Here is a 15,484-nt window from a genome sequence, read left to right as displayed (position 1 = left end):
TTTTTCCATGATCCAGCGGATATTGGCAATTTGATCTTTGGTTCCTCTGCCTTTTCTAAAACCAGCTTGAACATCTGGAAGTTCATGGTTCACGTATTGCTGAAGCCTGGCTTGGAGAATTTGGAGCATTACTTTACTAGTATGTGAAATGAGTGCAACTGTGTAGTAGTTTGAGCATTTTTTGGCATTGCCTTTCTTTGGGATTGGAATGTCAGTAGGTGCCCAATATGCTACCAGAGATCAGTGGAGAAATAACTCCAGAAAGATAAGAAAGGATGGAGCCAAAGCAAAAACAATACCCAGTTGTGGATGTGACTGCTGATAGAAACAAGGTCCGATGCTGTAAAGAGCAACACTGCATAGGAACCTGGAATGTCAGGTCCATGAATCAAGGCAAATTGGAAGTGGTCAAACAGGAGATGGCAAGAGTGAACGTTGACATTCTAGGAATCAGCGAACTCAAGTGGACTGGAATGGGTGAATTTAACTCAGATGACCATTATATCTACTACTGCGGCAGGAATCCCTCAGAAGAAATGGAGTAGCCATCATGGTCAACAAAAGAGTCCGAAATGCAGTACTTGGATGCAATCTCAAAAACGACAGAATGATCTCTGTTCGTTTCCAAGGCAAACCATTCAATATCACAGTAATCCAAGTCTATGCCCCAACCAGTAACGCTGAAGAAGCTGAGGTTGAACAGTTCTATGAAGACCTACAAGACCTTCTGGAACCTTTTAGAACTAACAGCACTTTGTTAGAGAAGCTCAAACTGACAAAGACAGAAGGCTAGAGGTTAAGTCTGGTTAATTGCCAGAACTGGTGAATATTTCTTTCTTTAATATGTTTAGGGAATGGGAGAAGCCCTGAAGGGCCCTGGAATTAGCATCAAGCATTACAGCACTCTGAGGGTCCTGCTTAGCAGCGTCTCAAGAAAGTCCTGGAGCAGAAACCATCTCAGTACACTCTGGGATCAGGCAGATCTTCACAGAATCTTGGCTGATCAAACCTACCACTTCAGGGGACTTCCCTGGTGGTCTAGTGGCTAAGGCTCCTGATGCAGAGGACCTGGGTTGGTCCCCTGGTCAGAGAACTAGACCACTCATCCAGCAAATGAAGAGTTCAAATGCAGCAATTAAGGATCCCTAACTGCTACAACTCAGAGAAGGCAATGGCACCCCACTCCAGTACTCTTGCCTGGAAAATCCCATGGACGGAGGAGCCTGGTGGGCTGCAGTCCATGGTGTTGCGAAGAGTCGGACACGACTGAGCAACTTCCCTTTCACTTTTCACTTTCATGCATTGGAGAAGGAAATGGCAACCCACTCCAGTGTTCTTGCATGGAGAATCCCAGGGACGGGGGAGCCTGGTGGGCTGCCGTCTATGGGGTCACACAGAGTCGGACACAACTGAAGTGACTTAGCAGCAGCAGCAGCAGCAACTGCTACAACTAAGACCTTGCTGTTGTTTAGTCCCTCAGTCATGTGCGACTCTTTGCAACCCCATGGATGGTAGCCCGCCAGGCTCCTTTGTCTATGGGATTTCCCAGGCAAGAATACTGGAGTGGGTTGCCATTTCCTTCTCCAGATATACCAAGTCACCTCTACTCAGAAGACAGTGGGCTCTGGCAAACTCCACTTCCTTCCGACCTGCAGTTCGATTCTTACACCCTGGACGTCTATGTCCAATTCAAGTCACCATGGACAGGGTCCAGAATGCACCATGGTGGATAAACACCACTTTGAGCTGCAGACACGTATGAACAGGCTTTCCTTTTACCTGGAAGTAGGAGAACTAGGTTGTCATAAATCTCTTCCCTTCCTTGGAAGGTTCCTTCCAACCAGGGAAGACTGACTCTTATAACTGAGAGGAGAAGCCCTCAGCTAGACAGACACTGGCACAAAACTAGCCTGTCTCCCACCTGTTCTCCCACAGGGCCCTCATCTTCATAAGTGCCTTCTCCTACCTCTTTCCTCTGTTAAGATGCCCTAACCACTTCCTGCAGTCACAGTTTTCTGTGAACTCCCACTTACTCACATGAATAAAAGTCATCTTTTGTCAGTTTAATTTGCATACCTCCAGAAAACAACTTAAAAGCGTGTATTAAAACATTTCCCTCTGACTCCATGGGAAAATATGAGAGTAACTGAGAAAAGTTTGTATTATTTTTTTTTCTTGCCATTTGTACATATAAAAAGCAGGCTATTGTGGGTTGTTTAATTAATTTACTAAATCAAATGGCACAGACAACTTAAGCACACAGTGAGAATAAACCCATTTATATCATCATCCTATGATAAAAAGGTTCAGAAACAGCATGCTAGAAAAACAGAAGTGCAACAAAATTATAGACAGACAATAAACTGATCACAAATCTACCCTGGTACAGCCCAAATCAATTAATCAATCAATCACTCTACCACTTGAGTCAAGCTGGACTCCGAGTTCTGTTTTGCTCCCAATAACCCACACAACAGGGTAAGGAATACCTTCATCCCTACATAATCACTAATCTATTCAGCAAGGTCAACACTCTCCTGAACCTCCAGACAAGTGCAGATGGGTATTCCTGATATTTCTTCCAATATTCCTCTTTCCCTGCTTTTTGGGCGCCCCTGGTCACTCAGACAGTAAAGAATCTGCCTGGAATGTGGGAGACCTGGATTCAATCCCTCGGTTGGGAAGACCCCTGGAGAAGGACACGGCAACCCACTCCAGTATCTTGCCTGGTGAATCCCCATGCTATGCTATGCTATGCTATGCTAAGTCACTTCAGTAGTGTCTGTCTCTGTGCGACCCCATAGACGGCAGCCACCAGGCTCCCCCGTCCCTGGGATTCTCCAGGCAAGAACACTGGAGTGGGTTGACATTTCCTTCTCCAATGCATGAAAGTGAAAAGTGAAAGTGAAGTCGCTCAGTCGTGTCCGACTCTTAGCGACCCCATGGACTGCAGCCTACCAGGCTCCTCCATCCATGGGATTTTCCAGGCAAAAGTACTGGAGTGGGGTGCCACTGCCTTCTCAGAATCCCCATGGACACCTGATATTTCTTCCAATATGCCTCCTTCCCTGCTTTTTGGCAAGCTTAACTCCTAGAATACAGGTGAATTCAAGAGCTAAAAATTCAAAATAAAAATTTTAAAACCAGTTCTTTCAGTTTCTAATAATTCATGTAGGATAAGACATTCCATTCTGTTTAAAATACAAGTGGAAAAGCATACGCACCCACAACAGCAAAAAGTTATACATGAAAACAAAAGTTTTCAACATTTCCAAATTCCTGCAATGAACACTGGGGATTCCCTCATAGCTCAGTTGGTAAATCATCTGCCTGCAATGCAGGAGACCAGGGTTCGATTCCTGGGTCGGGAAGATCGCCTAGAGAAGGAAGTGGCAACCCACTCTAGTATTCTTGCCTGGAGAATCCCATGGACAGAGGAGTCTGACAGGCTACAGTCCATGGGATCGCAAGAGTCAGACACAACTTAGCAACTAAACCACCACCACAATGAACATAAACTGTCACAATAAAAACATAAAATAAGTTATTTGAAAACTAAATTTTACACCAGTTAAGAGAAACACACAGATTTTTTTTTTTAAGACAATATAAACAAACTTAACTTCACTTACTTTCTGCTCAGGGTTCTCCTGAAACACAAGTCCAAAGTAGTCCTTTTCCAAGAGATTGAGATGTTCACACACTTTGTCAAATAACACTTGCCCCTTTGCACGTTTCTGAGGAAAAAGAATAACATCCTTACTTTTCAAGCACTAAACGTCCATGAGTGCTATAAATCAAGGACATTGTATCAGAAAAATTATCTAGCATAAATTAATATGATATTTATTTTTCAATCCTCTATTAAAACAATACCCAAAAATGATTCATAACTTTTTCATTTTAAACTCCCCACTCCCACACAAAACATTAAGTTCTAAAACGAAAGCATGATTAGCCAGATGGTCTAGGCTTTACTGCTACTCCGTGTTAATATTTCAAAAACTAAAAAAGTAAAATGCTTATAGAGTTCACTTATTTGTTTTTAAAATAGTACAAAAGTATGTCCAAGCTGCCTCCCTCAGTTCCTCAAAGTGGCTCGTGCACACTCTCCCCAGGAAAATCATTAAGCTCCGTGTACCCTAACAAGAATCATCCCATCACCACTTAAGTTTGATTTTTATTCCCAAGTATCTGTAGAGTAGAAATTATGTTTTTCAATACAAAGTTACACTTTTCCTGGAGGATAATATGGCATTCACTCCTTAAAACAAATCCTAAAAATAAAAGAGAATGAAACTGAGACAGTAAATCAGCTGCCTCCAAGGATTTAATTTACTATCAAGATATATAAAAGCCTATGACAGCTTCAGAAGAAAATTTCACTATTTAATCAATGTCAAAACAAAGTGGTGACTCCAATTAAAAGGCACAGCCCTGGGAACCACCAAGCACAGAGCTGAGTCACACACACACTCCTTCCCCTGCATGGATATAAACCATCCCTGGACTGCAATGAGAAAGGAACAAGCCAGAAGATACACATGTTCATCCTCGAGACAAATGCCTCACATTATCGAAATGTCTACTAGTTAGTTCATCCAGAGTGTGAAAATGAATGCTTGCCACACAGACATCTTTAAAAATGGAGTAAGATATAAAAGACATTTCAATTTCAAATCAGGACAACTCTGATAAGGGTTTTCAAAAGATAAAGTCTTCACAGAAACTTGATTCAAGTGTGTGTTTCTCTCCTCTATTTGTGGAAGCAGAGGTAAGAAATCCATGCCTGAAACACTTTTGAAGGAGAATCTACAACCTTTATTATCAAATTTTTATAATTAAACACTTTTTTTTTAGGAAAAGAATTACATTAAATAGTAGAGGGAAGAGGGAGAAAAGCCACACAGATTACGTGATTTCAACATTACAAGCAATGTGCTATCCACCTCGCTACAGATTCAAACAATGATAAAGTATACATGAAACAGATAAGTGTTTATATGTCCACACATTTAAAGTACACACAGATATAGTGTAATAAATGAGAGTACTGGGCTCCAGATTCCAAATTCCAAAGTTCTAAATGCCTTTTCACTATTTATAATCTATGTGACCAGGGACAAGACACTTAAGTTCTATTTGCCTTAATTTGTACATCTATTAAATGATAATGGAATCTACCATACAGGATGTGGTTAAGTGCTAAATGACTTATAACACATGATGAGAGCTCAGAACAGTGTGTGGATAGTGAGGGCTTAGTCAATATTGGCTCTTATTAAAAGCTGGAGAGTTTTTAAACATGAAAAATAACTAATTTCACTTACATGAAATTTAGCATTAAGCTTCTAAAATGAAAGTTTCTGAATTTCATTATCTGCAAGCAAGTATTAATCTATATAATTAAGACTCTGAGTTTGGAGGTATTTTAATTGACTTTACAAGGAGAAGGTGACTCATATCATGATAGTTACTTTCTTAAATGTGCAGTAAAATCCATTATCTCTTCATAAGTACCTGGAATAGATATGAGATTTGGTTGCAAATAATAGCAAAAAATATTTTAAAGGTAATCAATAATCTAAGATAGAATTCAATTCCTCTGACATTAATTTCAACAATATTGTTCAGTCTCTAGAGAGTAGAAGATTGCCCAGCATAATAGATGCTTGTTGAATCAAATGAAAATACAATAATACAGCATACTCTATGTGACATACTTATTTTAAATGTAGTGACAGCTACCACTCAGGCTCACAGTGACTGACCACAGTTGTACTGATAATTCCAGTGACTACTTTATAATTAGGAAGTGTTCTTATCTAAGGTAGCAAAGGGAGAAAACTGTTAGAGCTCTCGCCACATCTGTCTACTTGTTCATCACACACTATGCACTTATAAGGAGGTATAAATTAGGTCACAGAAGATTTCATAGAAAGACACTAAGAACTCAATGGATGCTTATATAGGCAGTCGGCCTGTAATCAAATACAGTTTCCAAGCAAAGGTGTTACCTCTAGGAAACCTCTGGCAGAATGACAACTCCTTTCAAATAAGCTAACTACTGAAACGGATTAGCCCTAAAAAATCACGGTGAAATGTGACAGCCTCAAAGGAGATTCATGCTATTTTATTTGGTTGGAATGTTATTTGAAATTAGGGTAAAAAGGATAGTTAAGACAACTGACGTCTATAAATAGTAACACATACCTCAGTTCAAAGAGAAAACCACATTCCAACATTGCCTTGCCATCAATTTTTATTAATAAATCATACTTTCTCACTGCTTTCCATTTCAAAAATAGAAACATGCTCTCATGGACAGAATTCCCCTAAAAGATTAAGAGCAAAGTATCCACAAAGCTCATTGCCACAGTCTGGTGCTGGCACGCTGGGCAGCACAGGGAGGCATTCACACGGGGGTTGGAGTCAGACCCAGTCCCTCCCTCATTCAACTTTCTGTAAGCACTTTACTATTATCGGACAAGTCTAACAATGGATGAACCACTTTGTCTCCTTAACTGTAAGATGAGATAGTAGCTCTCTCACAGCTCACTGTGAGGGTCAAATAAACCCAGGAAGATGGTGTATATTAAAGTGCCAAACCAAGTGCCTCACTCAATCGCAGATGAATTCTATTCCCAACTGTCTTTCAGTAGCCCAAACCAACAAGCACCAAAATATCTTCTAGATGCTCAGATTGCTTCTCCACGATTCTCTCCTTCCCGTCTCCAGGAAATAGATATTTTAAATGCTCGATAAGATCTTAATTGCACACAAGTATTACTTAAGCTTTCATTCAGCATCTCCACCCTCAAGGAACTTAACTGGTTGGGAAGACAAAAAAGCAACAAAGCCAAGAGGCATGTGCTGAAAGATGCATATACAAAAGCGCATGGGAGAAGCACCAAGAATGGAATGAGTAAAAGCGGCTGAGAAATATCGTAACCTCACCATGTTTGTGGCATCTGAAATGATTCTTAAGGAAATGGAAAATAAATGATTCTCACAGATAAAATCCCAACAAGTATAATCAAAAAGATTAAAGACACATAAGGAAACCAGCTACTATTATTGAGCATTAGATATGACATCAGTCAGAAATTCAGAGACAGTAGACAATGGAAAAGTTTTCACTTTTCACTTTCATGCATTGGAGAAGGAAATGGCAACCCACTCCAGTGTTCTTGCCTGGAGAATCCCAGGGACGGGGGAGCCTGGTGGGCTGCCGTCTATGGGGTCGCACAGAGTCAGACACGACTGAAGCGACTTAGCAGCAGCAGCAGACAATGGAATTATCAAGTACAGAACACAAAATTAGCATTTTTATGTGTTTAAAGAAATAAATATTTTAAAGTACCAAGGAAAAAATAACTATCAAAAAGCAGAACTTCTGAAAAGAACCAATTAGAATACTTAGAAATAAAACTAGAATAATTAAATTATAATCCAAATGGGCATGGTTTGATACAGTTAAAAGGTGGAAGACAGATCTGAAAAAACTACACAAAATGAAGCAAAGACAGATAAAGACTATGAAAGAATTTCAGACCTGTAAGCTAGAAGAGGGGATCTATTCTATATATACCTTCCCAGAATTCTAGATGAAGACAATAAAATAAGAGTTTTCATTTTATTAAATTAAATTTAAATTATTTTATTAAATTAAAATTAAAAGAGTAACGGATGATAAATGCTACAACTCTCAAACTAAGGAAACCCAATGGATCTCTAGTCAGATAAAATAAAACCCATTAACCTACAATCACTTTATTCCATTAATTATTTATACACATCAACATTCAAAAGATTTTGACGTGTATTTAAAAAAAAATAGATACTACAAAGCCATCAAGACAAGAGAGGAAGAAACAGGAGCTGGAGAATAAGGAGTAGAGAAAGAAAACTGTAATAGAAAACTCAAGAAGTTACTCTTAAAACACCTAGAACTGATCTGCCTTGGAACCTAATTTAAAAAGGCAAACAAATTAGCATATTTCTTCTAATCTCATAAAGAAAGCATACCAAATTATCAGAGACATAGTAAATGATACATATTTACTGTACCAAGTTATTACATTTCATAAATATTAATCTGTAATCAAACTTGCCTGAGTGTGCTCTGACAGCAACACGACCCAGTGGCTCACCACTTCTTTTTTGCCTTCATGCTGTTCACAACTCACTCCGTAAGTAATAATCCTCATCATCGTTTGGAGAAGAGGAATCAAGATACATTTCATAATACAAGTACATGAAAATGTTGAGGGTGGGATTCACAGGAAGTCCAGGAATGGTTAGGAATCCATGCTTCCATTGCAGGGGGCAAGGGTTTGATCCCTGGTCCAGGCAACTAAGATCCCACATGCCACGTGTGTAACCAAAAAAAACAAATTGTGTGGGGGGCATGCAAAGTGAGATTGTTCCTTCTCCCCTCCTAGATTCTGGCATGCACCACCATTCACGTGAATCCTCAATCTCAACAACAGGCTAGTAAGAGCATCACTACCAGAGCAGAACGGGACACGGATCTGAACACCAGCCCTGCCTCCTAACTGCCGTGTAACCTCAGGCATGTCCTGAGTCACCTTATGGTGGGGATCAAAAAGTTAAATGTACTGAAGTACTTAATAAAATGTTGCAACATTGTGTGAATGCATTAAAAGGCAGCTGAAAGCACAGAAACTTTTTGAACTATTCTAAAATAATAACCAATTTTAAATATCATTATAAAAAGCTTTCCATTACTACACTCAATCTCACTTCACAATCAGAAAACTGAGGTTATAGAGAGTTTAACTGATCTAACTTTTTCAGTCTGATTTCCTGAATTTCTTTTAAAGAACTGAATTCCTATGTGTGATGTCCATAAACATTAGTACTCTACATCTGTAACCAGGAAGGCAGTTTTCCCATATTATCATTGTTTTGATTTTTCTATAAACAACTTGAATTATGGTGCGTGAAGGGACTACAAACACATTTTTCAACCAAGCGGAATACACAGATAGTTTGCTTTACAATGTGCATTAAGATACTAGTACATGCGGCTGGTTCATTAGCTGTAGTAACTATGGGCAGGTGCTGCCAGTCCCACATAAAAAGGGCAGTTAACTTGCCAAGGCAAGCTCTAAATTTCTTTTCTACCTTAATTTCCAAATGTAAAACCCTACCTCTAAGACAAAGCTCCAAATTCTCCTCCATGAAGCCTATTCCAATCTTCTAATATTTTTCTCCTTTAAGTACTTTATTTCACACCTATGGTACTTACTCTTTAGTTCTACTTCTTTTGATACTTATTACTTCTGAAGACTGGGTTCTTTAAGTAATAGTGTGTCTCACTCACTCCAGTGTCTCCAATAGCAGCACTTCATTGAGTAACTCAGCTCACTTATAGGCCAGAAGATACATTGGGGGCAATGGCTTGGCACTTAAGCTGGCAGAGTTGAGTCTAGAAGCAGGTCTTCTGGCTCTCAGTCTTATGCAAGCTCCTGGCTCTAGAGCTCATGGACTACCAACCCATAGATATTCAAGGAACTAAGCTAGATACACACTGCCAACTAGATTCTAGAACAGCCACAAACCTACATTTTATTTTCACAATGTACAATTTTCTACATTGTATTTGACTCTTCCTTAGTAATTAGAGCACTTCCAAATACTTCTTGGGAACTAAAGGAATGACGTTGGCAGAAAAACCAATGTGCTCCTTTCTCTTAAGAGCCAGCCATGCACCACCTTTATCCAAAAGGAGACTGGGGTTTTGCAGTCTTTACACATTCCTTCCCTAGGACATCAGTCGTCGTTATTTCTTCTTGCTATCTGAAGCGTGCTTTTGCTTTATATCCTTCTTACACTAGAATCTTTATAGAGTACAAACTGTGTTCATCTCTATTCTGATAATGTAGCACCAGTTAACTAAACAATTAAAGCCATACAACAGTTAATCAACTTGGCAAGTACACTTAAAAAAGAAATCTTACTTCCTATATTAAATGACAGCAAGCTTTACAATCAACTTTCCCCCCATCTACCTCTACCTAACTCCAAGAATATCAATGAACAGAAGTATAAAATCAATGGCTTGAAAATTTAAACCAAAAAAAAAAAAATTTAAACAGTCCTTTGGTCTATATCCAGGTATCAAAATTTTTTTTTTTTCTTTAAAAGATGACATAACCCATGAGAGACATCCAAAGGACAGAGACAAAGCAAGACAATTTAGGTAGGTTTAAAATACATATTCTTCAAGGATTAGAAGACTGGCTTTGGGGAACTTCTTTTGGGAGGGGTTGGGAAGGCTCAGCAATCTATAGCAAGCCCAGCTGAAGAACGGCAGGCTGGAATCTGAGACTCGGAGTTCCCCCGAGCCTGTGCTGTTATTTGTGGCATTCGCTATTGAGGCCAAAACATGACATTTCTGGAGGCCTCTTGACTTGGAGGAATTTGTGCAACTGCTTACCCGGCAGATTGCAGTTGATGCCACACACCACTGGCGTTCTATAAAACACCATCACTGTCTCCGTGTGGGCCCCTCCACACTGCAGTTATTGTGCACCCAGGAGACGGTGCTGGGAAGCATACAATGCAATCCATACATCCCAGCCTCGAGCTAAGTGTTTTGCGCTAGCTCACAACTACACTGTGCAAATATAAAAGGCCAAGGAAAGAAAGGTATACACAGAGCAAACACAACAACGGAGACATTGTCATGGGGGTGGAGGAAATCAAAGAGAACCTTACAAAAGGGGAAAGGAGTGTCTTAAATAGTTTCAGGCCATCATTTTATCAGGTCATTCTTTTCCTACCCATCTGAATGACACACCTCAGTCCCAAAGTGCATTCAAATCCTGGAAAAAAAGGAAGAAATTACATCCAACAATTGTGTGTGTGTATGAAAAATGTAATTCCAGAGTAAATATCATTATAATGAAGATTTTTAAGTTCTGTTCATTCCCCTTATCATTAAACTTGAAAAAGGATTTCTGACTGCTCAAAAAATAATATGTATATTACTCGTATTTTATATAAAATAAAATAAATTTTTTATAAAACCTTCACATATGATAGGTTTCTTATAAGACACTACCGAAAATAACAAGAAAAAAGAATCCGCCTGCAATGAGGGAGACCTGTGTTCAATCCCTGGGTTGGGAAGATTCCTTGGAGAAGGGAAAGGCTACCCACTTCAGTATTCTGGTCTGGAGAATTCCATGGACTGTAATAGTCCATGGGGTTGCAAAGAATCAGACACAATTGAGCGACTTCCACTTTCCCTACACAGTATTCCTTGAAAGTGAAGTCGCTCAGTCGTGTCCAACTCTTTTCGACCCCGTGGACTGTAGCCCTCCAGGCTCCTCTGTCCATGGGATTCTCCAGGCAAGAATACTGGAGTGGGTTGCCATTTCCTTCTCCATTCAAGTGCTCAGTAGCATCCAATTCTTTGTGACCCTATGGACTGTAGCCATCCAGGTTTCTCTGTCCATGAGGTTCTCCAGGCAAGAATACTGGAGTGGGTTGCCATTTCCTCCTCCAGGGTATCTTCCCAACCCAGGGATCAAACCCATGTCTCCTGCATTGGTAGACAGATTCTTTACCACTGAGCCACCTGGAAAGCCCTCAATTCCTTCAAGAACAGCCTCCAAGGGAGGAGGGAGAAAAAGTGAAAAATCCTCATAGTTCATTACAAAATCTCTATTTCTTTCCATTCCACAGTATCCAAGGAATCGTGACTGAACAAGGGAAATTCTGCAGTGCTGTTGACATGAATGACATAAAACACTATTCAGTGTAGTTTTAGGAACTAGAAATAAAAATTAAAAGGCTGCTACAAAACAAAGCATATGCTAGGCCAGAACACACTGAAAAATATGCTCAAGTAACTGTATCCTACAATAGTATTAAAGGAAATTCTAGTGTAGATAGAAGCAGCAGAGAGGCTCATCTTTAATAAAATCACATGCATGCCTTAATTAACTCCTCAAGAACAGAGGAGCTTGCCTTTCCCCTATGTTATAAAGCCCTATTTCATGATTCAGTGATTCCAAGTCTATCCAAGTCTACATGCAGTACTGACATGGAATGCTTCTCTACTCCCATCTGTTGGGTTTTGAAATGTTTCATAATTCTTAACAGAGCACACAAATCATCTCATAAGCAATCAGATAAGTTTAGATGGCAAATAAGATAGAAAAATGTTTCACCTTTATGGTATATGGAAAATGGCAAATAAATGCTAATTTTTAGTTTTAATAAAGGAAACAAACTTTAATCTTTTGTCCATAGCCATACATCCTTTATTTCTAATCAACTAATTCAACTACAGAAGAGGAACAACTCTGAGGGATCAGAAACATGGAAATTCAGCAAGAAAGTTAAGGAGTATCAGGGCACGCCTCCCCAAAAGGCCACCTCGAATACAGCCTTCTACCTCCTTCTCAAACTGCCTTCATTTTTCATTTCCCTTGGTGTCATGAGTGAAATCCGACCACTTATGAACCTTTAGCGTGAACAGGTTTCTGTTAAAATAATGTCTCCTAGAAGGCAATGTAAGCAATCATCCACACACTGGAGTCATTCACTCAGGCTGCTAATTCTCTCGTTACTTAGCTGAGAGATCTGCTAACATTTGGGATTAGAAGAATTTTGATTCTGCATGGAGAAACAGTAGGCAGGTAGCATAGCACATTTTTGTATTATAATTCTACAAAAAAGTAACAGGATATCATTATGGAACTAGCAACAACAAGAAAGTCTAGGTGGCAAAAAGGACTAAGAAACAGAAAAATAATATGGGGGAAAAGGGGACTTTAAATTTTGGCCTGAATTAGAAAAATGAGGTAGAAATTCTGTCCTTTTCCACCTGTTCCAAGATTTAGCACCCAGAACTCAGTTCAGAAACTTATATGTATACTTTTATAAATTGACTTGGAAGTCTAATCATTTGTGTATTACTTCTATAGAAAACATACACTCCAGATAAATAATTTTCTGAAATATGACGTACATATATATAACCTGTTATAAGCTGGAAACATCCTTTATAATACTTCTCTGCGCACCTGTATTCACATATTCAGATGGTCAACTCAAAGCCCCCCGATCTTACTTCTGCCCTAAAATGCAGACCGTGTGACATGTGACATCTGCTTGAAAATCAGAATCTTTTCCAACAGAAACAATATTTTTACATGGTAAGTGGGTTTCCATCAATCATTCCTTATCTTCAACTCCCATGCCCACCACTGTGAGGTCTGTAACATGTCCAAATGTAAATACTAAAGTCCATCATAACTTTTACAGAAGAATCTGGAGTTAGTTTAACATTTCCTGGGAAATCTTAAGTAAAAACAACATGTGATTGATGAAATGATCTAATTGCAGGAGACTCAGGAATAAAATGTCTAAAATGTTAGTGGAAGAAAGGGCAGGCGGATTGGTGCACGTATGTGTATCCAGCAAATCTACGATCCAATCAGGCTTCCTGAAGGGGGAAGAACAGGGATAACTAAAAGTGGGAAGAAGCAAGCAGTATCACTAGGAAGAAGGATATCTGGCCTGAAAGCCTGTGGACAGATGTATTCACCCTCCAGGGTGGATCAAGCTACAGGAGGCTAAAGACGCCTGCTGTTATAATACTCCGTACTCTGCACTGCATGCTCATAAAGATCTCTTAAGATGTAGCATCTGAAATCACCTCAAGGCTTTCTTATTATGAAGGAAATAAATATAAATGTTTATTCTTCCTAGCAGTTATCTCTCACAGTAAATTCATTTCCTGGCATTCTTATGTCTAAATGTAGGACTGGTCAACAAAGGCAGTTTTCCTCTGCCCCACTGTCTCACGCACAGTGAATGAAGTGTATCTTACTGCCGAGCATCAGATCCTCCAGTGAAATTCTCCCAAGTCCATTCTTATTGAAGGACGCCCCCCACACCCAACATTGTCACCAATGTCCAGAAATGTTTGATGAACAAAGCCACAAACTTTATATAATAAGTACCTAATGACCCAAACCAAGTGAATAAAAACTAAATCATACCTATCATTGCCAAAAAATAATGTATTTTAAGCGGAATAGCATTTCCATTCTTTTACTTTGACCTCCACTCTGCCCAATTAGAAACATACAAACAATAAAATGGACTATCTAGACACCTACCGGAAATAATGAGGCAAAAAAATGAAGACTAACAAAAAACGCGTGCACACAAACAACAAACAGGATCAAAACAGATGCCACTAACGCTGCTACAACCAAGTCAAAGACTTTTTATAATGAGATATCCAGAAAACTTCCGGGCAACTTTGATATGTGCTATTCTAAGGGGAAGAGCTCACTTCACTTTATCCTGAGGATAACACAGGCTCATTGTTCAGATTTTCCTAAGCAGAAAATGGACTTCTAATTAGAGACAGTACACTAAAATACACATTTAGCTCTGCTCCCTATGGAAGCTATTCTAAAATGATGTGGTGTGTGCACACCAGGGCATATGCACATATTCTTCCCCTCTCCCCCGACAATGGAAAGGAGAAAGAGAATGGGATTAATGCCAACAAAATTTTGGAAAGTAGACTGGAAAAGGGTAAACGATAGTCTCCATGAAGTTTTTTTTTTTATATTTTATGCTTTCTTTGCAACCTCTCCTATGGGTGGAAGCCCACCTCTTCTTAATATTTGGCAGAAGTGAAGAGATGAATCCATTTGAACACCGATGGTATTCGGGCTCTGCAAGATGAGAGAACTCCTAGTGAAAGCCAAACCGCAGAGAGCCCAGGCCAAAAATGACAACACTGGCCAGGCAAAGCATGGCTTGCCCTTAACAAAGTTTAATTTTATTATGTTTTCTTGACATAGAAGGAAGTAGGCATTTAAGACTTTTCCTATAACCCCAAAATTCTGGTTGGCTTTTATTATTTAACCATTCTCAAGTAAAAAAATGTATTAGGCTAGGTATTGTTGAGATTCCCTAAATATCATTGTTGTTTAGTCACTAAGCCATGTTGGCCTCTTCTGCAATCCCATGGACGGTAGCCCACCAGGCTCCTCTGCCTAGGGGATTTCTCAGGCAAGAATACTGGAGTGTGATACCATTTCCTTCTCCAGGTGATCTTCCCAACGCAGGGACTGAACCCACAACTCTGCATTGACAGGCGGGTTCTTTGCCACTGAGCCACCAGGGAAGCCCTTCCTAAATAATGATGTTGTTGTTCAGTCGTGGCACCCGACTCCAGTACTCTTGCCTGGAAAATCCCATGGATGGAGGAGCCTGGTAGGCTGCAGTCCGTGAGATCGCTAAGAGTCAGACAGGACTGAGCGACTTCACTTTCACTTTTCACGTTCATGCACTGGAGAAGGAAATGGCAACCCACTCCAGTGTTCTTGCCTGGAGAATCCCAGGGACAGGGGAGCCTGGCGGGCTACCGTCTATGGGGTCACACAGAGTCGGACACGACTGAAGTGACTTAGCAGTTCAG

At 39.8% G+C, this 15,484-nt stretch overlaps 1 protein-coding gene across 10 annotated transcripts in view; it reads right to left on the bottom strand.

Moving 5' to 3' along the window:
• Positions 1 to 15,484, bottom strand: part of EPB41L2 (erythrocyte membrane protein band 4.1-like 2) — a 163,956-nt gene that overhangs the window by 83,823 nt on the left and 64,649 nt on the right. For all 10 annotated transcript variants that reach the window (XM_010834618.1, XM_010834617.1, XM_010834616.1 and 7 more), the window contains exon 4: positions 3,633 to 3,737. In XM_010834618.1, coding sequence (XP_010832920.1) covers positions 3,633 to 3,737 — 105 coding nt within the window. The remainder of the gene's footprint in view (positions 1 to 3,632; positions 3,738 to 15,484) is intronic.

The sequence above is a fragment of the Bison bison genome, unplaced genomic scaffold, assembly GCF_000754665.1.
Source record: "Bison bison bison isolate TAMUID 2011002044 unplaced genomic scaffold, Bison_UMD1.0 scf7180017864035, whole genome shotgun sequence".
NCBI classification, from domain to species: domain Eukaryota; kingdom Metazoa; phylum Chordata; class Mammalia; order Artiodactyla; family Bovidae; genus Bison; species Bison bison.
Note: the sequence above shows the minus strand (reverse complement) of the source record. Positions and strands in the feature narration are given on the sequence as shown.